At 29.8% G+C, this 25759-nt stretch overlaps 2 protein-coding genes across 16 annotated transcripts in view; one reads left to right on the top strand and one right to left on the bottom strand.

Moving 5' to 3' along the window:
• Positions 1–46: 46 nt before the first annotated feature.
• LOC100574423 lies at positions 47–10381 on the top strand. Of its 2 annotated transcripts, none has more exons than XM_003245375.4 (6): positions 47–413; positions 1360–1530; positions 3652–3787; positions 5164–5312; positions 8319–8528; positions 10033–10381. In XM_003245375.4, exons 1-6 carry the CDS (start codon positions 267–269, stop codon positions 10174–10176), a joined length of 957 nt encoding a protein of 318 aa, XP_003245423.1. In that variant the 5' UTR covers positions 47–266; the 3' UTR covers positions 10177–10381. The 2 variants fall into 2 exon arrangements, with proteins under 2 accessions (XP_003245423.1, XP_003245422.1); XM_003245374.4 differs by having other exon boundaries at positions 49–413; positions 8301–8528; positions 10033–10374.
• Positions 10382–11638: 1257 nt separating this feature from the next.
• LOC100167639 (sorbin and SH3 domain-containing protein 2) overlaps positions 11639–25759 on the bottom strand; it is a 59862-nt gene continuing 45741 nt past the window's right edge. For 11 of the 14 annotated variants that reach the window (XM_029490810.1, XM_016805501.2, XM_029490812.1 and 8 more), the window contains 9 exons: positions 21573–24638; positions 16182–16386; positions 15977–16114; positions 15706–15820; positions 15498–15609; positions 15083–15205; positions 14828–14943; positions 14658–14746; positions 11639–13047 (listed from right to left, as the gene is read on the bottom strand). In XM_029490810.1, coding sequence (XP_029346670.1) covers positions 12876–13047; positions 14658–14746; positions 14828–14943; positions 15083–15205; positions 15498–15609; positions 15706–15820; positions 15977–16114; positions 16182–16386; positions 21573–24638 — 4136 coding nt within the window. In that variant the 3' untranslated portion in view covers positions 11639–12875. Of the gene's footprint in view, positions 13048–14657; positions 14747–14827; positions 14944–15082; positions 15206–15497; positions 15610–15705; positions 15821–15976; positions 16115–16181; positions 16387–20397; positions 20955–21572; positions 24639–25759 lie in introns of those variants that run through there. The other 3 variants (XM_029490816.1, XM_029490817.1, XM_016805506.2) reach the window with 2 other exon arrangements.

Raw genomic sequence — 25759 nt, 5'->3', positions numbered from 1 at the left:
TTATACCACTTATTAACTCCAGCTAATCTTACTATTACACGGGAATATCTATTTAATACCTTAATTAACGGTGCGTTGCTAATATTTTCCGTCGCTCGTCGTTTGCAGTTACATACCTATGTACGAATTATTCACCCGCGCCAACTAGCTTGATTCAAGCCGTCTCTTGGGCGTAATATCATACCATTTACAAAAAAAAATATTTAATACATCTGTATTATTAATTTAATTTAATTATAATTAAAAAACAATAATAATAATTTAATATGTCCGTCACTGCAACAATAAGCCACGGCGACTCGCGGTTAAATTCTCTGCTCTCCGATTTGATGTGTCTGGATCGCGTCAAAACTGAAATACCCGTGATCGGCTTGGGTTGCAAATACTTCACGAAGCTCATTGCTGGTCTCAAGGTGAGTTTACCACGACTGTGGTTACACGATATTATGATATTATATTAGTCGTGTACTCGTGTACTTACTTCGAAAGAACTTTCGTCATTCAGCCAGATGAATTTTTTAGGGTATGGTTGTAATTGGACTCGTGGAGATATTTTTGAAACGCACATTTTGGTTACAAAAATATAGATGATATATTCACTCTATTGAAGTATTATCATTACCTATATTGATATTTTTATTTCGTGGCTGAGTATTGAGGAATGATTGTTTTTTCTTTTAGTTGTAATATACATTAGTGTTTTCAGTTTTGTACTATTAACATAGTTTTTGTTAGTTTTTAAATTTTTAATGCATATATACTTGAAAAAATAAGTAACTCATTATTAATGACACTTCTATGAAATTTCACTTGAACTTTCTTCTGAGACGATGGAGAGCATTCTTGGGTACCTACAGTTTTTGCAGCGAACAAACCTACAAGCGAACTTTGGTGATTTAAAAGTGAGGAGTGGTTTCGGCGATATAGATGGATCACGGATTGCTTTCGGCTGTGTTTCTGTGTTTTCTACTGTTAGTTTATGTAGAGATCAGAATGAATAGTATGGCTTGTGGCATAAATTGGATTTTTTGGAAGAACCCTAATTATTTGAATGCCATTATACATTCATATCGGTTTCAGGCTTGATATAGTTTTGAAACCTACTTTTCTATTTGTACTGAAAGCTGTTGTTCTCGAGGGCGAATGAATGATAATCGTAAGATAATCAAACGATTTTGCACCACGACTATTTCCGTGAAAAAGTTATTAAGTGCAGCTATTATGATTTATGATATTATACTGAAATAAAGAGTAGGGACATAGGGTTATGGTTGTCGTATATATTATATACATTAAACTATAATATAATCGCCAAGGTTTTATTTTATGTTTTTTTTTTCGTACTATCGCGTCGTGTAGGAATCCTCCGCCGTCGTCGAGTGGAGTCTGAACAAAGCCACCATCGGCGTGGATCATGTGGTCGGATTTCCGTACGTCAAAGACCAACTGTTGGCCATCGATCGGTTGTTGTGCTCTTCGTTGGACCTGACAGAACTCTCATTACCCGTGTTGACTAGAACGCCGCAAGAAGTATTATACCTATTTCAATTAAACATATCATTAAAATCACCAAAATCAGTATTAAAATAGCCTATGCATTTCATGATTACATTTTCAGATACATTTGACCACGAATCGAGGTTTTTATATTTTTTTTTAACGTATGGTCACTTGCTGTACATCGACACCACGTTATTATTACTTTCAATAAATTATCGAAATAAATCAATAAAAATATTTACTTTTAATTGTTAAAGCATACCAGATAGGCACGTACGACATGTTCATAGTCATGTGTGTTTTATGCAAGTATAAAATAATATTATAGGTCTTATAATGATATGAATGGCGTGCATTCGTTACACTCATAAAATACATTAACGTACCTATAGTATCACGCATATAATAAGTTAGCGTAGTAAAAAAATGACAACTCGTGCTTTTAAGCAATTAATAAGTAATTAATACAAATACAATTCTTTGAATTTATATGTAAAACGCATGTCTAATAAAAAATTATATAATACTTAAATAAATTTAAATAGGTACTTATAATTGATTTTGTTAATCTAACAATGAAATAAAATTAAATGTTTTTTCAGCTTAATTGCTAGTTGTATACCTACTTTAGTAAATTAAAGTTGTTTCAAAAATAAAACACAACCACTTATCCGTGATTACAAATCATTATAATAAATTATCAGATTATAAAAATAATTATAAATATTGTGTAACGAACCATTAAAGTTTTTACGAAATACCATTTAAAAGTTTACATAGATTATAGATACCAAATACACAATATACAGGGTTTAACAGAAAGACCTGACAACATGTATCCTTACCTAATAGTTAAACGTATAACAGTTTATTATATGGATATTAAATAATTAAAGATTTACTTGTGTCTAAAATTTCCCAAAAAGAATATTTTAAAAATACTCATTATGTTTCAATTTAATTTACTCCAAAAAAATACTAATTAGATACTAACATTTGAAAATATTGTAAAACTAAACTACTTGGCTTAAAAAAACGTTATCACATCAACATTGTTTTAAAAATTAGTTTTGTTAATAATGGTTATTTTCATTTTTTCCAAAAAAAAAAATATATTAATATTTACAATTTTCATTATTAAAAAAAAAAAAAAATTATACTATACTTGTAGCGCAAGTGTTTATACATTATGAACCTATAGATTTTTTTAAATATTGATTAGTAGAACAAGAGTTATTTTTTATTTGTCAGGTCATTTTATTTGATTTTCTGTTACACCTTGTAATTGGCTTGTATACAGGCCATACAGTTGTATCTTATGTTGAGTTATGTCGTACACGCGTGGTTTCTAATGATTATGGATTCGTAATATGGAATTTCAAAAAAATTAAATAAGATGCGTTTATTTATTTTAACCTAGCAATTTTATATAAAAATTTCAACATTTTTAAGCAAGCAGTTGAACCAACAGCAAATTCATTTTATTTTTTTAAATGGTAACAACTATATTTTATTTTAGTGACGAATAGTAAATTTCCCTTTCTGTAGAAATGAATTCTCAAGCCCAACTCTAATTTCCATGTCTTGAGGCAAGGACACACTCAAACTCAATGGCTCTATATAGTAAATATCTGAGATAGCGTTTTAGGTGACGATTAAAATGTATAAAAATACATAAAATTGGATAAAAAGATAGGTAGCTAAAAAAAAATTATTTATCTCTACTACAATTGGTTCATGTATACCAATTATTTCAACTAAAACTATATTAATGAATTTACTAAGCTTAAGAGTATTGTAGTTAATAATCTAGTGAATCAAAATTGTTAATTTTAGTATGTATCAACAGTTTCAGTAAAAAAGCTTAACCAGAATCTATTAAGTAAAAATAAATAATTGTTACCATTTAAAAAAATATAGTTGATTTTGTTGTTTGTACAACTGCTTGCTTTAAAATGTATAAAATTGGAGAGTATTCTTTATTCATATTATTATATATTAGATTACATAATTATGTATTGTGTGTTTGTAACAAAATATGACTTTAATAATTAAAGCTGAAAATTATTTTTATTTTATTTAAAAAAAAAAAAAAAAATGCGGGTGATGGTAAATTATTAAATTATAATATTTGTAAAATATAATTTTCAGATGTACGATGGAAGTGTAGAATATGTTATTGGAATAGTAACACCGATTACCAACTGGGTTGACTTGGAGCTTCTGCCTCCAGCAGAATATTATGTCGACCATTATTTGCCGGAATTAGATCTTGATCAACAAATAAGTAAATGTTTGATGCATAACTTTAACTTAAATATTGTCTCTCTATCATGGTCGCAAATTGAGGGGGGGGGTTGGGGGCTAAGCCAAAATCCTAGGACATACAGTTTTAAAATGCTATATTGCAATGGTTTGCTTGCCTTTAATATATTCAGCAACCCCAAGTCAAAAGTTGAAATTGCGCCTATGCTCTCTACGTAAAACATATAACCAACGAATAAAAAGACGATTAAAATGGGTACCTACCTATATGTTTAAAAATTAGATATAGTTCTTCTACCTATAAGTGCATCTTTAATAAAATTCCGAGCGGTTTATTATTAAGAAATGGTATAGGTTTATAATATTATATACTTTTTATTAGACATTTATCAATATTTAGTTTAAAATATGAATAGTAATTTACGTATAGATATCCTATAATCCTACAACTATTTATATTGTTCAATGTACCATGTAGATTGATTGCTAAGCACTACATGTTATGGCATAGAATTGATAATGATCGATGTAACGGAATTTACTTTTCATGCTTAAAAAGCATTATAGTACAACCGCGAAACAAGGTGTTAAATCGATTTTACGACCTTGCCTTAGGTCTCGGACACGACTTATCTAATATATAATTAATATCAGTCGATATTGTATACATAATTGTCTGCTGCAGGATACAATTGTTCACCAATGATTCATACCTAACGCCCTAACCAAAAGATTTACGAATAATAATATTAATTGTATTTATGTAGGTACCTACGCAGTCACCCAGAGCTAGATTAAGGCTTAAAATATTGGGTGGTGGTCGTTTGGGCGAGTGTAATAATTTTAACTAACAAAAGAAAAGTCCGTTTGATTGACTATCATAGATAGTTTAAATTTTATAAATTTTGGGTTTATGTATTGTGTGTATGAAATAATATTTTATAGCTGCGTGAGTAATATAGACTTATAATGTATATAGTATATTGTATTATAACTTTTTTTATTAATTTTTAACTGTACATTACTATTTACTACATTAGTTATTTACCACAATTCCTTGGTTTTGGAACGAAACATTCAAAATAACGAGTAAAACGCAGTGTAAAAGTAATAAAATAATATTTGATGCAGATATTATTTTTTTTGATTTAAAATTTAATTGTATAAATTTAATTTAATTTAAAAATGTTTAAATTCTTGAGCTAAGTTTTTCGGGGACCATAGGATTTTTGTTTATTTTCTTTGCCTTTAATCTGGCCTTGTTGCAGGTTTCTAATAAAATAATGATCGCCTTAATACCTTATACAAGCTAAAACTACATAGCTATTTACTCTAATAAATTAATTTGTATTTTTATCGAATATTAACTGAAGTGTACTCATATAAATAATTTTTTAGAGCCTGTAAATAGTGAAAAGGGTCCAAGAGCATGTCAACTATCCGTGAAGCTTGTTCGACGCATCAAACAACATGCTTACGCCGAACCAAAATATTTGGGGAACCTGATATACAGTTTGTATGGAGAATCAATCTTACTGGCGAAAATAGTAAGTTAAAAAATTACAATGTCTAACCACTTTATTTTATATACAACATTGAAAAATAATACATTGGTTTTTATTTTAAAATTTTAATTATGTAACAATATTAAGGGGGCTGCAGCCGGTTTTGTCAAAAGTCAAAACTTATGTAGATTTGACCAATCTAAACATTAATTTTGTTAACCGCCTTGATCATTCCCTAGTAAACTTGTTGATCAATCATAATCTGTTTTTAAAATTAAAATCTGTCAAACCAAATTCTTCCAGTTGTGTCTAGCTTATTGGTCTAAAAGTTACTTTTTTTTCATCGGTTGCAGTCCCCTTAAGGTAGATTGTAATTTGCACCAAAATAAGAGTATGCAATTTCCATCACCGTAGGTATTCGAAAATAGTGTATTCCGATCATCAAGCATTGAATTATTTCGTCGGTAGTCGATACCTTCGTTGATCTCAAGACTCGACAAATTCGAATGACAATAATAATTTTTCGGGGCTTCCAACTACCCGCCGCGGCCTTACCCAGATAGCAATTTTTTGTTTAATAATATTATTATAACATTATAATAACGAATAATATTAGTATAACGTTATTATAATACTATTATAATATTATCATTACAAAATGCTGCCTGGGTATCAGTTAAACATTACTAAGTTTGATGTACCGTCGCTATCGTCGTAATTTCGTTATTACACAGTATGACATTTATTACAACCAATATTAATAATTATTACATTTTAAACTCTTATCTCATGAAGTAATTATATAGGCATATACCTTGTGATTTTTTAAGAAAGATCTCTATTTTTACCTTTGATAGTAAATTTATACAAATTTGGTTTTTGAATTTTTAAGTAGGTATACCTAAAGACCATATTTTGATATTTCTGATATTTTTTATTCTACTTAAGGATAATATACAAGATTTTATATTTTAAACGAGAACCCCCATTCTTTCTGCTATAAATTATTTAGCGTATAATTTTTCTGAAAATGACGTAGGTATCGGAATAAAAATTCGAACGAGTCATTTTTGAGTTATTTAACTTTGAGTACTAAGGATAATAGGTCAATTATAATGGGTTCGGAACATATATCGGGGATGGTCATTTGTAAATTGAAGTAACATTAATCTATTAACAATTATAATTTGTTTTATAAAGTTTAATAAATAGTAAATAGGTACTACTATATCCAACATTACATATTTTTTATATTTTCATAAAATGATTTTTAAGGACTATTGTCCATATTATAAACATTTTAATAACTTGATACTGCTGTAACTAATGAGTATTTACTCATTCGAATTTTGAACTTCATACATCAAAAAATTATCAACATTTTTAAAAAAATTATCCACATTAAAAAAGTGGGTTCTCATTTGAAAAACAGAAGTTTGTATCACCTCGAGATAAGTCTCAAGAATTATTAAATGTGGTCTTTAAGTACATATATATATACATATATATTTTATTACTATATACATATATAAATTAATTTTTAAAGGAAAACTGGGGGTGAGGAGGATTGGTGAATCACCCTGTATAGTGTATACCACATATTGACCATACTGTTCAAAGAAAAAGTTTATAGTGACAAATTGATTAAACGAAAATGTTAGTTAATAATCATGGAATAAGAGTAATATTAGATAGAGTGACTAAACTTAATTGTATTGTTAAGTTAAAGGTGAACGTTATAGGTGAACCATTTAAAATGCTAAAATAAAAAATTGCTGTTATCAAACAAATATTTTCTTGGTTTTGCCTAATTGTGAATGGCTTATTAGTTATTACTTATTAGTTATTACATATTTTGCATATTGTAAATTAAACAATTTTTATATTGAAAAATTTTAAGGAAATCAAATTCAAACTAATTATATACTCATATAGTCGTATAGGTAATAGGTATAGACATATATATTCTATATTTATTATAATTATGATTTGTTATGTATTATATAAGTTAATAAGTTGTTTCCCTCTTCTAAAATTTACTCAGTACTCGTTATAAGTAGGTACAAGTAATATGATTAATAAATAAAATAAAGGTACACGGGGCGTGCGTGCGTACGTGCGCACGGGGCGAGCCGATGGAGCCGGGGCTCGACCGGAATCTTTTTGGGGGCATAGTAAAATGTTTGTCTATACTTATTATAAATTATAATAATATGTCTGAAAATTTTATTTGTAGTGAAAGTGAAATAAAATAACAACTATTTGTGTGTACCTCTACATTAATTTTATTCATCTAACAAAAACATTTTGTACAAAATAAGTACTTTGATTAAATACATTAATAAGTTGGTTATAATCTATAAATAGTATACATATACATGGTGTTTATTTAATATTAAGATAAACCGAGTGCGGAAGACCGTAGATGTATTGCTCCACGGAAAAACCTATACTTGTATAATTCGTCGCTTTCAAATAGAAGACCGTAAACAGACTGACCTCTCAATTCTTAATAATCTATTCATTATTCAGTATGTTAAGTTGTTAACTGTTTATTGTTGTCACTCAGTCACTACACACTGGTCTTTTAGTGTTTATGTTTAATAATATTTATATTAAAGTTCGGTGAATTAATATGATGAGACATTATTATAATTAATTTTATTCTTGCCAATATCGGTCGTATTTATTATTTATATCGTTTTAATTTTAACATTAAAAATATATGTTTAGAAATTAGCACATATTATATGTTGTGTGCATATTTAACTTGATTATATTTTTACATATAAATATTACACTTTTTATACTACACAAAATTAAAATTTTAGAATAAAAATGTATGTTAAATGTTAATGTGTAAAAAAAAAAATAGGGGCACTGTCAAAGTTGGGGCACTAATTCTACCAGGCTCGACCGGAAATTGAAGTCTGCGCACGCCTGTGTGTGGATATGAAAAACTTTAAAATTAGTATTTGAAAGTGTTTTTTTAAATTAAATGCTTACATATACTCAACCCAAATTTCATAGTTTGTTTTTGAACCAAAGTTGTTGCCAAAGACGTTTCGTCAGATCTGGAAGAAACTCGGTGATGGCGTGACACCGTCTGAGGTGGCCAATAGCCTATTGTTGGTGGAAATGGGCTGTCTGCGACTTAGAGAAGGAGCATCTTTGGTTGTCAAGATGATGGAAATCACCGAACAAATGGCCAAATGTTACATAGAAATGTTTATACGATATGTGTTCGAAAAAAGAAATGTAAGTATATGTATAATAGAATTATTTATATTTATTATTATATTATAAATCTAAATTATTTAAACTTGATCAACAATAAAAATGGGGATTATATACTTTTATTAATGTGGAATTGTGAAATATGTGTCATTACTCGTAATAGACTTACTCGATTTAAAAATAAATCAGATTTTGAAATATCTTACCTTAATTTTATAATCCATACTTAAAATTTATCATTGAACTTTTGAATTAAACAAATTGAGATATATATTAATAATAGCTAATAATATGTAAAAATCGGCCAGGTGCGAGTCGGACTCGCGCACGAAGGGTTCCGTACCATCATCAGCTATAAACATGTCGGCAACACTGCTTATATTATATTTTCTATTATTTTTAGTATTTGTTGTTATAGTGGCAACAGAAATACATAATTTGTGAAAATTTCAACTTTCTAACTTTCATGGTTCATGAGATACAGCCTGGTGACAGACGGACGGACAGCGGAGCCTATTAGTAATAGGGTCCCGTTTTACCGTACGGAACCCTAAAAGCTACACTATCGTTATTGAATATTTTTATATTTTGAAATAGTCATATAATTTTGTTCGTAAATATTAAATATAATTTTGTGTTGATAGTTCATTTTTTCATTGGCTTACTATAATTTCAGTTAAAATTAAAAACTGTAGCTAAATAGTACAGGTACCAATAAATATTAAATAGGTATATAATATTTTTCATATTCGATTAATTATTTGATATTTCACAGTAATCCCATGTTTAAATACTAAAGAAGTAACGGTACCTATAAAAAATATTATGTAAATTGCGTAAGTTCATCGATTTCGATTCAGTTATATAATATTCAGACTAACAAGTTCGCCACTTACGCGATATGAATACTTAAAGTTTTCACCGACCCCAATATCAATATGCAATATGCATATTAGGTATACTGTATGCCTGTAACTATTATACCTACTGTCGTATTAATATCGGTGTAGGTATATAATGCATTTTTAAATATATAATATTATATCTGTATATTACTATGTCGATAGTGTATATTGCAATTTGTATAGAATATCTCTGTGAATTTGAATACCTACATTTTAAGAAACAATGTTTAACCATTTTAATACTTCATTAACTTCCACAGTTACAGAATAAGGCCTAAGTTACTAATAATAATACTTATCGTTTGATAAGTTTTGAAAAATTGTTATTGAAATATATTATAGTATAAATTGCCCAATACAACAATATTATTAGGTATTTACCCACATGTTTCGAATTGTACCTATAGACTAATATAATAATAAATATAAATATATAATTACAAATTTCTAATGAGTATACTCATATATACCTATATATAGGTTGATAAGTACATAAAATCGTTAAATTCGGTACAACACAACTTGAGAATGTTATTAATTATTATCCACTTAATATTATATTGATGTTTGTTTTAAACTATTAATTATCTAAAAAATATTATGTTTGTTTATAATTATAGTATGTGGTCGACAACCTATCGAGAGTTGTAAATCCTATGACAAAAAAACAGAAAAAAAACATGGAATCTATGTCTCAACATGAAAAAGTGGAAACTGAAACAATAAACGAGAATACAAATGGCGGTGAATATTCATCATCTTAAAATTGAACCGACCCTAGGTTAGGTAGCTTATAGTTCAAATTGTACGTACTTACAGAGCTATTTTAGTGGTTTCAGTTTTAATATTAATCATTTTTATAATTAGAATTTATTTTATATTTTACTAATTTTTATTTACATTTTGTTCCTATTTATTTTGAATTTTAAGTTTTATGAAAAGAAATACAGCAATTTATTATTATATAAACTCCAGTTTTTTTTTTTGGTTTTTAATTAATAAGAAATAAAAAAAAAAATTGAATTATAATACACTGTATTTAATTTATGGTGTATGTTTAGGCGTGTGAATTTATACTTTTTCTCATAGAATTATTATTATTATTATTATTTTTAATTGGTCTTTGAACTACGGCAACTATAGCTATTAGTTTTTTGTGGGAGGTTACGGTTGGTTGAGGAACACGTCTTTATATGGGACAAGGACTCTTCACCAAGAAGCCGGGTGGTCACCCATCCGGGAGCCAGCGACGTTGGACGGTGCTTGACCTCAGCACACATCAGGCCAACTGTGCCACACCAGGCCCCTTTTGAATTATTATTTTGTTTTTTTTTGTTCATTTCATAATTTGTTATTACCTGTTGTAACCTATATTCTTTTGACGTCATCATCGTCTTCATTCCCATAATGGCATAATACAATATAGGTACTATTATAATATTTATGTAGGTATCTACTACAGACTACAATATTATTATTTAATTAAAAATAAAATAATTTTTTGACTAGTATTATATACACATAATTATATAAAATTCATGATGTCTACATTTTGATATAGGTCAATAGATACTTATGTTTGATAATAATACATATAAATAAATAACGATGATGATAAATAATAATGTATAGACGATAAATATACTGCATTAGTCAATGATGTAATTCAAACACAGTTTTAGGTAACATAGTAATATACATCTGCAGTAGACTGTGGTTTGCTATCGTTACCAATATAAGGGTTTATAAATTTAGAATATAGTCATATTGTTTAGAAGAAAATATAAATACAATTGAATATATAGTCATAATAAATGTGTCAATATTTTTTTATATATTAGTTTATTTATCATTTATTAAGCATATTCTGTGCTAAAATATACGTGTACAAACTGACAAAATAATATATATATAGGTACATTTACCTCATAATATAATATTATAATTAATTAACAATGACCATAATGTATATTATTATAACATCAAGGATAGATTGCACGAAACAACTATAAAAATAAATAATAATGTTCTCGGACAACACAGGTGCCTAATATTTAACATTTGTATCCTATGATTGAAAAAAAATGTATAATATATGAATTATAAATTTAGCCACCTGAATAAAAAGAAAATGATACACACATTCGAGACATTTTTCTTAAACATATTTAAACTGAGCTTATAAAATAGTTTATAATATAATATATTAAAATATGCGCTATGTGCTTGTGGTCTATCGACATAACATTGGATGGTTAGATGTTTCGCCAATCTATCCGTATAATAGTACGCCTATTAATTAAGGAACACTTGGTGTTACGAGAATACAAATAATAAAAAATATGATCATATTATATTAAAACAATTAGTATTTATTTATATATAGGTATGTCGTATGCAAGCGTGTGTGTTGCATGGGCATCATAAAAACGGGAGAGAGGCTTTTAGGGGCTTGGCCCCTCAAATGGATTTATAGTATGTCGTCCATCCGTGGACCACGTAAGTAGTAATTGGTGTGTGGGCCACTTTACTTTGGACTCCTCCCCAGAAAAAAAAATGCAATGTCTAATGTGTATGAATGAGTGTGTAAATGTGTAGGTGCGTGTATAGCAATGAGTATAAAATATATTTAATTCGAATGTATAATAGTGATATTACCCGTGTATGCATAATTGTTTAAACGGTATTAATGTTTATCGACAATAAAGACGACGATAAATCAATATACCTAGCTTGAAGGAAATCTTAAATACTGCATTAGTTTAGAATTAAAGCTTGTTTCCAGTCTCCCGTAGGCGAATTAAAAAAAATAAAATCAATACACGTCAATAAAATATCATAATAATAATAAATTCTGGTTTCGTTCTGAGGGGATAAGATTCTTAGAAAAACAAAGCAGCTTAGGTTTACATACGTGTAACGCCGATCAATCAGAAATGACGTAGGTACGTTCAATATGCATAAAAGTATAATATTATAGTATATTATTATTGTACAAATATTAACAACTCCATTGGAGTATAATATATTATATTATATTATAGTGTTCTATACCAATAGTATATTGAATGGAGTAGGTATATTATATTATATTGTATCTCTAATAGTGATATTGATTGACTAGTGTTTTTAATTTACAATAATTATAATCGTAATAATAATAATAATAATAATAATAATAGTAATAATAGTAGTAATATAAATTATAATGTTATTCGATTATAACACAATATCTAATTACAGATGAAATGTACATTACACATAATACGTATTATATGATAACAGTGAACGTTTAAAACTATAACCAAAAAAAAAAAACAACTTATAGTTAATGCAAAATCCTTTGGTATATAAAATATGTATTACTTAGAGAGACAAGTAAGAATCCGGGGACACGGAGAGGAGGACGAGGAGACGCAATGATGATTTTTTAGAAAAATTGTTTTGTTTTTCCGTGAACAGATCAGATACTGCGTTGGACATAATTGCCAGGAAAAGTTCCGAAGCATCCTGTCCGCTTACTCGATCCCACGTACCACCCGTCGTCACATTTTTCCATCACGAACACTACGTCGCCTTCTCTAAGTTCCAATTCGTCACTGTTCTGTGGCTTATAATTGTATAACGCCCTATAACTGTCAACAACTTGAGTGATAAATCGCTCATTTTGTAATATTATATTTATATCATATAAATTAAAAATCAAATATTATATGACGGGTGCTGGTAGGGGATATGTTGGCACGTACATCAAATGGTTTCAAGAATTTGTTCGCATATTTGATATTTGGTTGCAAATGCACATTGATCGCATGTCCAGTATTGTATACATTGCAATGGTCGCAATATTCATATCATATTATACTTATTTTATACTTAATTCGTTATTATGTAATATTTTTTAATTTAATTTAATTTGAATATGATTTTATAATTATACGAGTATATGTACACATGAAAAATTATATAGGTATCATCACAGTATTTTGATACGCATCCCCTGCCCTTTACTTCGCCTTTATCGTAGTTCTCCACTTCGTATTGGCTATCAATCATATACATTATACATACATATATAACATAGAACAAAATCAACCAACTAGAAATGGAGAACTGCGACATGGGACGGAGGTGAAGGAGATGCGCATACTGCGTAAAACTATAGTACAACTGTGATGATACCTACCTATCTAATTTGTCATGTATGTACATGCATTATTTTGTATACGTATGTTGTTTTTGTAGCAACAAATATATTAAACTAACGTAAAAACTGTTAATGAAGTAAAGTATGTAAACGTACATTTTGAATATGTAGTCTAATAGTGAGATAAATATATTTTATAAGTATAAAATAATGAAACACTTATTATTAGATAAATATTGTTCTATTGTTTATTTGGGTACGAGTATGAGGTAAGACCTACGCTCTTCATCAAGTTAAGTCTATATTATATTATATTATTGTTTTATTATACTTTATTATAAGTACTTACTACACCATATTATTCATTTTACTTTCTTGCATAAACATTTTTTTTATTTTACTGTGACCAAATCAGTACGGCCTGTGTAAATACAACACATTTGACACATGACCAAATGTTCTGCAACCAAATGTATGCGATAAATTGACTGTACATTTGCATAAGTGCATCTAAATTCGGCCATAGATTTTATACTGATTATCTCTGTCAGTTCACGCGTGTTTATGTATTTTCATTGATAACAATTAGATTTTTTTACAAAAAAACAATTTTTAACATTATTGTAATAAAATGTTTTTTTCTACAGTTCTACACAATTATAGAGAACATTGAGGTTTTTTAGACTGGAGTACCGATAGCATTAGATGCGTAAACATTTAAAACAAAATATAGTTTCTGACCAGTTTCAGTATTTAGTAATTGAGTACCTACCTACCTACATATTATTTAATCGTGCCACTTTAACAATTATAAGAGGCAATCCCAGCGCCTGTCGTACACAACAATTAACTCTACAATGATTTTGGTTATCAATGTTATCATTAATTTTATAGTATAATAATATATGTTATTTGTGTCTTATAACTGTTTAAACTATTATTTATAAAAATAAAAAATAAATGTACTAACAAGTAACAGAGTGTGATAAATATTTTGTACACATAAATTATAATATTTTAAAAATAAATTAGTTAATAAGCTATTAAACTGCGCACCTATATGGCTATATAGTATGAAAAATGTATTCGTTTACTTACGGCATGGGTTCTGAATGTACGTCAACGTGTAGAGTTTCGTTCATGTTATTTGTTTGTTTCTTCGTTTGGGTCCCGGAACTTCTTGTCGGCTACAATCAATATCATCGACAATAAGTTTCCCTAACTTCATAAAGTATAACAATTTTTTTTTGGTTTAGACGATTTGATACCATAGAAGAATAGCTATCCGGCTGATACATGTGCTGCGTCTTCGGCGGATTACTGGTAATGAGAGAATGAGATGCCGGGGACGCCACGGGCTTGAACGATTCGCTTGTCGACGAGTCTGAAAATAAAACCAATTCGTTTAAGATTGGAATAGTAATTTGATGCATATCTACTCGACGAACTGTTAAGTATCGGAATTATCGAGTGGGCAAACGCATAAATTATGTGCAAATAATAATGATAATAATTTTAATTACTCGGATGATCGCCTGGTTCCACTAAGACTGTGACGTAAGATATAGGGAATATTCCTTTTTTGCTTCCGATTCTGCCTTCGTACCAATTGTTGTCAACACGCCTAGTCAGAACAACCAGTTCCCCTGAAGACGAAAATAATGCATACATATAGATACATTATATTATACTATTAAATTTGAATAACGCGTATGTCTGTCTCGACGAAATAATTTCGAATCGAGTAAGGAGTGGTTCGTACAACGAACGCGACTTGCAGTGTTCAGCGTCCATTGAACGTTAAACGGCATCGTAATCACCCGTCACCGCCGAATGTTATTTGCTTATGATACATTATTTTATAATATTATAATTATTATAATTTATTAGTTTATTACCATCGAATGTAAATGCTTTAATCACGGTTTTTATTTTTACCTTTGACTAACGACAATTCCATATTGGTTTGTGCCACAAAATTGAATTTTGCCCTTGCCTGGCCCTCGTAAGGTCTGTGCGGCGTTGTTCTGATGCCATCGTACGGAATTACCTGCCAAAAACATAAATTGTTACACTCTTGTGAGTTTTGGTTGCTGCGTGAGCTCTGTGGACCGGAAAACGGAATTTTGAACGACATAATACGCACCTCGACATAGTTGAAAGGGAACAATCCGACCATGGCGTTGTGCTCCCCCTCGTACCAATTCTTGTCGATCTGCTTCCGGACGAATATGATGTCACCTTTCCGGAACGACAGTTCTCTATACACAATCGCATAGAAATTAAAATATAAATAAAATACTACCAATGTATATACCTATATATAATATTATAAATTATAATATATATTTATGTCCGGTTATACAGTTATACAGGATCAATGCGATTGGATACATACTATTATTAATGTTTCTTACCTGGACGTTTGGCCAACAAAATTGTATAAAGCTCTTGCTACGAGCTTTGGTTCCGGAGTACGACTTCTTGGCGGCTGTGGACTCTCGTCTACAAAGTCGTCGTAGCGGTTTAAAGGGATGGGAGATTTTTGAGAGGGCCTAAAAAATGTCATTATTATTATTTTTAAATTTGTCTTGGATATTATAGTCGTGTTTTGCCACTAACAATAAGTTGTCTGCGTGTCTCCTATTTGACATGTCTTGAAGTTCTTGAAGGTACTTTCTCCGTCTCTCCTCTTGATAAATCCTTCTCATAGCTTCTGCCTGCTTGTTAGCTAATTCTTCTTCCGACCATTCTTCTTTAATTTCATTCCTAACCGGACGGCGATACTGTAGTGTTACCTCCGATTCCGCATATTTGTGCGGTGAATCTAAAAGTATTTTGTTAGCTTTATTTAAAATGATAAAGCGTTAGCGTTCAACTTAAATGTTATACTAGTAGGTAGGTAGGCAAGTATACTTCTTTAAATACCATAGTAGGTATTGCATTTTCAGTGAAGCCCGATAATGCACAAATATTTTGTTGCAACTAAAAGTCGGTTATTGCATACACAGTCCCCTATATATAATATGTCAGTTAAAATTAGGAATCGAATACCATAGGGAACGAACGAATAGCTCTACTGAACAATGAAAAGAACGATGACAAAATCAACAATGAACACAATGAGTTGCGTGCGGTAATTTTCATTCTTTGCTCCCCTTCACTCGCCAACCCTAACATTTATAGCTGCCAGTTTGTACTATCAAAAATATGCCAATGTTTCGATAAATAATAAAGCATAATGTGACAAAAAAAAAAAAAATAATAATAATAATAATAATAATAAAAATATATCTTTTCATAGTCCTACATTAAATTTGTTGTATTTTTTTCCAGCAACATCGAATAATATATATATATATATATATACATATATATAGTATTAAAAGACCTTCAGTCTAGAGAATATTCGAACACGTGCTACCAGTGAATGAAAGATCAATGTAACACGGGTCGTTAAACACGTCCAAACGGCAATATAATTATCGGTTTCTCTTCTTTTGACAATAGGCTTTAGCGAAACATGTTTCATTTTTTTCCATTTACGTGAAAGCTACGCAACTAGAAAAAAAAATAGATTTGTTTATCTTATATTTTCTGCAATGCTTCTCGTAAGATTTTTGAGCAAAATTAAAAATAGACACGATTTCTGGTCGAAATAGCCAGATGCCAGTATATACGTGGGCCCGAACGCAGCATGTAAAATATTGGGCAATCAGATTTAAAAATTATTATAATCGTGATTGATGTGGTATTACGTCACTACATTTATTATCAAGTACCTATATTATTTTCTAAGGTATATGGTTTTTTTTACGATAAATAATTTGTGATTAGAGGGAAAAATGACTATATTGAATAATTGGATAATTAATATTATGCAAGATCGCGATTGCTTATCACGATACTTTCTCCTTTGTCAAATTAATAATTTACATAAAATAAATTGAAAGTGATAGATTTGATTGGAAATCCATAAAATTAGCTGTCATCGGAAAGATTTCTTTTATTAGTAAACACTAAACATTATAGTAAATACCTTCAATGTAAGTAAAGATTAAACTAAAATGGAGAAAATACCTCATAGAAAAAAAAGTAAATGTAGTTAAGAAAGTTGCATACTTCACGAAGATATAGAGAAATATTTTACAGTCTTGTGTTCGTACAATGGAAAACCTAGAGCAAATTTAGAAGCCGTTCTAAAAATATTGGTATGTCGAAACGAAATTGATTTTATGTTGTTTTTTTTGAACCCCGCGTGTATATTATATACGTTTAAGAGCTGCAGTCGGTCGTTTCCTTTGATCGACCAGCTGCTACTGATTAAACAAGACCACACTTTTTCCATTATTCACACGGACATTGACAATTTACTACGTACATGCGCACTTAAACATGTTGCTTGTAATTTATAATATAACGCGTTTGTGAGCGCGAGGCTCGTAAAAGTAGACCTACAGGTTTTTTTATTTTATTTTACGAGGCAATTCTTTATTTCCCGGGGACCTTATTCGGAAACCTAATTTTACTATCGAAAGGGTTGAGTTAAAGACACAAACAAAGCGGAGATAGGGTTGAAAGTGCACTATATAATCTAATTTAATATCGGCGCCTGGACGCGTGACCTTAAGACGGGAAAAGGGTTGGTGTGGTGATAGTGAGCAGCGAGAGGTGGGGGGGGGGGGTATTATGTGATGGTATATATCGTATATATAGGTACGACTGAAGTTTTTTTTTCCCGTGGGCGGAACAAAACTGTTTGACCTATAATGTCCTCGAGCTTGTATTTCTATCTGGAAACAATATTAAATATGTATTTACCAGGCGCGTTTAAATATACCTGCGGTTAAACTATTCACGATTGTATTTCATAATATGGTGAAGCGAGCAGATGTATAACTCGGATAGTTATTATTCCGACTTTATTATATAGACAAAACATATTAAGCAGACAAGCGCCCGAACGTTAGCGGTTCGAATACTTTATAGATTATATCTATTTTTTTAATGAAACGGAAGATTATTAAAGAGGAAATCAACCGTGGAAAAAATGATGTTCAAGGTAAAAGGTTTGTGACTCGACAAATATATTATTTTATATTATTTTTTTTTTTCAAATGCATTTGCATTTTGCACACGGAATAAAGTAGGTACTCCTGTCTATACGACTATATATTATTATGTTTATGATTTATCATAATATATTTATAATATACGATTGTGAAATGAAGTACCTAGTAACATGAAAATGTATAGAAAATATTATTATTATTATTTTTGTTTATGTACAATTATTACACTGGCAGCTGCAATAGCCAATAGGTAATAGGAACTGCTATTAAAAGTGTATTCTATTGATACTTCAAAAGCATACCTATTGCCTACCGTTCAAATAGGATCTAAGATTTTTATGTTTTATACAGATGCCGGATGAAGTGCTTTTTTATCTCAGCAAAACGTTTTTGCTCTGCGAATAGATATACATTATGAGTTATAATGGTACATTTGTAAATTATTATGATTTATAATCTTTGTTTTGTACATGATATAATATATACATAACGACAATGCGTAGATAGATACGTCATAACTGACTATAACAATACATTTTGGTACTGGCAAAGTGTGCGATTTAACGACTACTATAGGTTCTTGATCTGTATCTATTCTCCGCACAATTTTTCTGAACTAGATATATTGTACTACGTATGATGTGTTCAATTATTATAATTTAGTGTTAAGTTTGATATTGACACAATATCGACTTCTCATTGAGGATCATTACATATAGGTATAATATGAATATAATGATCAATATCTAACGGTCGTCGATATAATATAGATAACAAATTACAGAAAACTACACATGTATAATATTGTATACTTAAATCTAATTTAATGGTCATGCAATTACGGGAGTTTTAAATTCAGACTGTAATTTAGTAATTATGTAGGTATATGTAAATGTTTTTCTGAGTTAACATGCATCTTTGACACCTAGGACAATTTAAGATCAAATTGTACGTTCTTAAAGACATGAAAGATACTTCTTGTGTCAAAAATATAATTTAAGAACGTTATACAATTTTATAAACTTAAAAACAAATAATTAAAAAAAAAATATATGGTAGATCACACACTATACCAAAAAACTGACAGTATAAGACACCCATATAACCACTAATAATTTTAATTGGATCTATTAAGTTTAAAATATAACATATTATACGTAGGTATATAAATAATTTTATTATATTGTACTCATAACTGTTTGATATTTTTCGAAAAATATAATTTATAAAAATCACGGTAGTAGGAAATTAGTTAAAATTTCGTAAATAAAAATTGTGAATGTTTTAACTACTATTTTGTGAAAGTATTATATACATTATTAATTCCTAATAAATATATGTTTTAATATTTTATCTGTTAGTGTAAGTAATAGTAATATAAACGTATACTAATAGTACATGTATTACATGCATTTGCAAAACTATGGTTAATGGTTATGAATACTTGTCAGTCATGTCGTTATTCGTTGTAAAAATGGGTATTTAAAATAATTTATATTTAATTAGTCTTTAAAATATACATAATGTAGACTATGAACAAATTATTTCAATGAAAGAACTGGTATAGTACCTATATACAACAAATATAATATCAGTAATTGTACTATCTTGGTCATTATGCCAGTCTATACATTACATATTGACCTCTAAAACCATTTAAGCTCTGTCCTTGCACTTGTGTAAAAACTTTTAGCTCATTTACATTTTAATTCATCTGTAAATTAGCTTTATTGCTAAAAGTAGGTAGGTACCAAATTAGTACTTACAGTCACCGTTGACGGCGATCCTCCTTAAACTGACTGTTCTAGCTGGCAACAAAAGCGGTTTTTTCATGTCATCGCCAGCCATAACACCCAAAACTCGAATTTATATCAACGGGATTATCGTACGGAGGGTGGCGGCGATAACTATAAACACGCATTGACCCAACTCAACCCATGACCGAACGAACAACAGTCTGCACCATCCGATGCCGAATATACACTACCGTCTACCACATGTTCGGCGGCAAAACAGTCGGAATGGAACAGACCGAGCTACAGGCGATCGCAGCGCTCTCGTCTGCTGGTTGCCGTTTGTAGTTTGTGTATTATGATCGGGGTCAATAACGTGGAAGAATGTCACAATAATGTATTCACTCACCCGTGGTATATAATAATAATATTATATAGGTACAGGAATTCGGGTGTTTTGAATCCTATCTGGATTTTACTATAGTAGCCTTGAACCTTGTCAAGGTTAATAATTCATGTACGTTAATGGTTTGTTTTTTATAACGTGCCGCGAAATGGAGCGTACTTTTCAATACTACTTTCGATTTCTTTAAGAGTTTGTTTGATTAACTTGGTTGCATGTAATGAAACTGTCGGTAAAATTCAATACGAATGGTCATTACAATTATATAAGTATACTTAGTTTAAATATACGGTAATAATATTATATTAGTTAATACATGTAGTCGACTTTCTGAATTGAATTTGTTGGGGAGCGGTTATTTAGAGTAGGTATCTGGTATACAGTATATTACTACATTATATACTACAGTATATTATCTACGATCTACGAATCTACCTATTATTGTATAAGCGTTGGGTGGTCTTTGTATTTTACAAATTAATCATCACCTATTCTGTTATTTTACTACATGAACACTATTTTACGTTAGATAGTTTTAACCAACTATAAGTCTATAACACATAATAATAATTATCATGTTAAAGATGAAACAATAAAGCAGGGAAATATTTTTAAAATCGTGTAATAGAAAGCTTATAAAATATATGCTATACCAATATTCTATATTTAAATTAGGTAACCTATAGTTAATTAGTTGGACTTATTATTGTTTTTATTTTAAATTTAAGTTATAAACTTACATTCTTATTATAAAATGTATGTGCATTTTGAAGGTTATTGTGGATAATTTTACAAAAATTTGCACCTTTAAATTTAACGATTGATGGTTTTGGTGGTAATGTTGGCTGTTGGGTCCATACACCATTCCAAGATGGTGTCCACCTATACTTTGGCTTATGAGCTTCCGGATTGTATGGTTGGCTTAAAAATCCATCATGTTTTGAATGTTTCAGAATAGAATGATGATGATGTTTTCTGTTGTATCTGACTGGTGATGCAGATTTAGGTCTCGTTTTTGGTTTGGTAAAAGGTTCTGGTTCCGGATATTTGTGTGCCATCCAATTACAGTCTAAAAATGGTATCATTTTCCTTGCTTCTCTCAGGTCAGGAGTAGAAGTATAAAATTGACCCAACATAAATGCCCTATTTCTATTTTCAAACATAATCCTTATTCTTTCTACTTCACCTTTAGTTAACTTGTCTTGAAGACTGGCCAGTTTACTAATTACATTTATACGGGGCATAAGTCTATTGTCTGGCCTCAATGGACATTTAGGCACTGGACTTTTGCACCGTTCGTATTTGGTTTTCAGATTTTGTACATCACCATATTCATGATATCTAATAATATTCCTGTTAAGTTCGGGGTCACTCTTATACCTTTTTAAAGTATTTGATTCTATTGGAGTATTCAAAAATCTAAGATCATCAAAGCTTTCAAATTTCCTACGGAGCTTTCTTACAACTCCATTTTTAATTAATTTTGAATATTCGTAACAACGATCTGGTGATGGAGACAATACTCTTCGCATAGATTCTCTTTCTCCAAAAATACATTTCATAGATGAAAAACTTTGAGATGAATGTAAATTTGTTTTCTTTGTTCCCAGGTGTATAACTGTAGAAGCAGATGAGCTGGATTCACTAACATTTGTGCCATTGGCCCAATCAGAAATCATTTTTTTCTTGTCTTCGTTATCAGCCAAAACCAATAAATAATTTTTTTCGTAATTTTTTGCAATAGACTCTTCTTCAGATACGTCTATGGAGTAACAAGTTCTCGGAGAAACACTTTCAGAAATATTACTTTTACATTTTACAGCTGCAACAGCTCCTAAAGTTTCTTTGGGTATTACTACATTTCCTGAATGCTTTTTTTGTTTTTTTTCTAACACTTCATTACTTATATTTTTTGAAATTTTTTTTTTTTCATTTTCACTTAAACATACTGATCCAATCGAATCAGCTTTTCTGAGGCCTTCTTCTCTATCTTTTTTTCTAGCTGGGCCCATTGAACTCGATCTTATATACAACGATGAACTGATTTCAGATCTCTTTACCCTGCCATTTACCTCAATTTCGTAATCATTTTTAAATTTATTTGTCTGTATAGCTCTTGGTATCCTTTCTCCTTTCAAATCAGATATTGTACTATAGACTTCATTAAGTTGTGTCTTGAGTCGATTCAATTGTTCCATAGAAAGACTGCTCCATATTCGGCAACCAATATTAGAAGGACTTCTAGAACTCGATCTTCTAGGTATGGACGTGTAATTTTTTTCCCTCTCTTCTGATACAGGACGACCTCTTTTTGATGATGTAATATGTTTTAATGATTCAGCTACATCTTGTACTGAAGTTCCTCTCCAAAGTGGTCTATAAACGTTCACTTCTGGTTTACGATAAGTATCATTCCCTATAGCATGAAATTTTCGTTTCAAATCAATTACCGAAGTTTCTTTATTTCTCAAGCCACGATCTAAATTTCCTTTCCAACGTATTTCTTCAGGATCTTTTGTCTTGTATAGCACATCTTTTGACTTTTGTACATCTTCAAGTTTTGCATGTAAAGATTTTATTTCAGTTTCAGCTCTTTCCTTGACTCTAATTGTCTTCCACTTATCATAATCTACTAAATCTCCACGTGTTCTAACTTTATTACTAGCCTTTTCTGCAGTTTTTTCTAATTCTCCTAATCTTTCCAAGCTACAATAAAAATTATGCAACTCTTTGAAGCGTTCAGATTTCTTACTTGAGTGTCTTAACTCTCTCACATAGGTTTGATATTCATAATCGGCTGCCGCATTTTTCACTCTCTCCATAGGTTCTTCAGCACTTTTAGATCGTTGACATCGGCGTATACCAGTTACACTTTCAATTAATTTCACTGGTGCTTGGAAACTTTTAATACGACGAGATGATGGAGACCGTGAAGGTGGTTCACTGACACTTCTGCCTTTTAAAAAATCAATACTTTCATCTCCAAACTGATCCCATTCAGTTACACCGGTAGACTGACATTTATCAAAAGATTTAAATTTAGATTCAGACACGGGCTTTTTATTTGATAAATATATGTCTATTTTGCTACCTTTGCGACATGCATTAGATTTTTCTTTATTCTTGATTGGACTTATTTTAGGAATGTGTTTCTTCTTTTCATCAGTTAAAAGTAATTGTTGAAAAAATTCTTCTCCAAATTGATTTTGTTTTTCATTATTTTTAACAACTTTTTCGTTTTTTAAACTTGATGATTTCACTGATGTTTTGACTATTTCAATTTTTTTACTTTGCCGTTTTCCGCTATTCGTTTTTACTAAATTACTTTTAAGAACCTTATCTTTCGAAATTGTTTTCTGAGTGGTTTTAGAAACAGGAATGCTTTTAGCTGGAGTTGACAATGATTTTATTTTTTTAGGTAACGATGATTCTGAAGAATTTGTTGATGAAGTACTGGACCTTGGTATCACTTTTCCTTTAGCTGATACTGCAACTGTGACTTTGGGGGACTTATCTTTTTCCTTCTTAATGTCATTAGTATACATTTTTGTGGAACTTTTTAAACTTGAGCTTTTTGATCTTTTTTCTGTTTCGGGTTTTGATTTACGAATTTTTAGTTCGACATTAGAGTCTATGTCAACGCCTTTGGTCCATCGCTCAAGTCTAGAATTTTTACGAGATGATTCTCGTCGAGGAGGAGTAGGAGGTGATCCAGTAGAACTAGCAGATGATTTGGCGGTTCTCTTAAAGTTTGAAAAGACTGGGTAACAAGTGACTTCCTTCCAAGGGTGATGAATTACTTCATCATCAAATTTCATAATTTGGATTTTAGTTAAATGAGACGTGATTGGCAAATACTCCAACTCCAAATCTACACATCAAATTTGATTATTTAAAACTATTATCCAGATTCATGTTTGTGCAGTATAAGCCAACCAGGTAGATAATAGCTATTTTTAAGCCCGTTATAAAATATTGCATATCACTTATCATAATATTTCAGTGCTTCCATACATTTTCACAGCATATCCCAAAAAAGTAGACGGTGCATCATTATTTAGTGCGCCCAAAATTGTTTTTGTTGCGATTATTACATATATATGTTTATAAATATAAATGGTAGGTGAAATTTTTTATTTTAATTTAAGAAATTATTTAAATATCTAATACCACGAAAGTGCAAAATGTAATTTAATTCATTATCTATAGGATCATTATTTTTAAAAATGCATAACATTTTCATTATCGTTGCATAATTATTCTGTCTTTGATGTTGAGTGTACCCATTATTTTTTACGATATTTACTTTTTGTTAACATTAGTGTGTTATTAGTTCATTTATTTTTGTGTAATTTTAAATTTCTAAGACTATTAGTTATTACCTCATATAAGTAGTAATAACTAAACACCAACGCATTATTATTTATTATGTAGTACTACCTATTGAAATTAACGTGTTTATAGTTAAAAAATAAAATAGCAATAATAACAACAAAGATAAGTGATAACTTTTAGAATATTTTTAGCGTATTTTTGAAATTCTATTACGAAAAACTCAGATTTGGAAATACATAAGGATGTATTTTTTCATTTATCCACATATAAATAAAATTAATTAAAACTTCAAAAAAAAAATTTCATACATAACATGAATAAATGAAATACATAAATAACTTCCAATAAAAATATTCCAGAGTTATTACACAGAATCAATAATTTTTGAATTTAAAAACAAATTTTTACTATTCATCGACTTTCTAAAAATTTGTATTTATATTAATCATTATTGAATCTGGGCAGACTTTTTTTTCTTAAGAGGACACTACCCATACATTTGTTGTCTCCGTCTTACACGCGCACGACATGGCAAATTGTCGTTCACAAGTTTCAATAGTGTGCTGTTAGTTTTGATACTAGAGTGAATTGACCTATTTTAAAACTTTAGGTAAGAACATTATCTGTGCTTAAGCGTTGCCGATTTTTCATATTTTC

This window comes from Acyrthosiphon pisum, chromosome A2, assembly GCF_005508785.2.
Source record: "Acyrthosiphon pisum isolate AL4f chromosome A2, pea_aphid_22Mar2018_4r6ur, whole genome shotgun sequence".
Classification (NCBI taxonomy): domain Eukaryota; kingdom Metazoa; phylum Arthropoda; class Insecta; order Hemiptera; family Aphididae; genus Acyrthosiphon; species Acyrthosiphon pisum.
The sequence above is the reverse complement of the archived record's forward strand: the minus strand, read 5'-3'. Positions and strand labels throughout refer to the sequence as shown.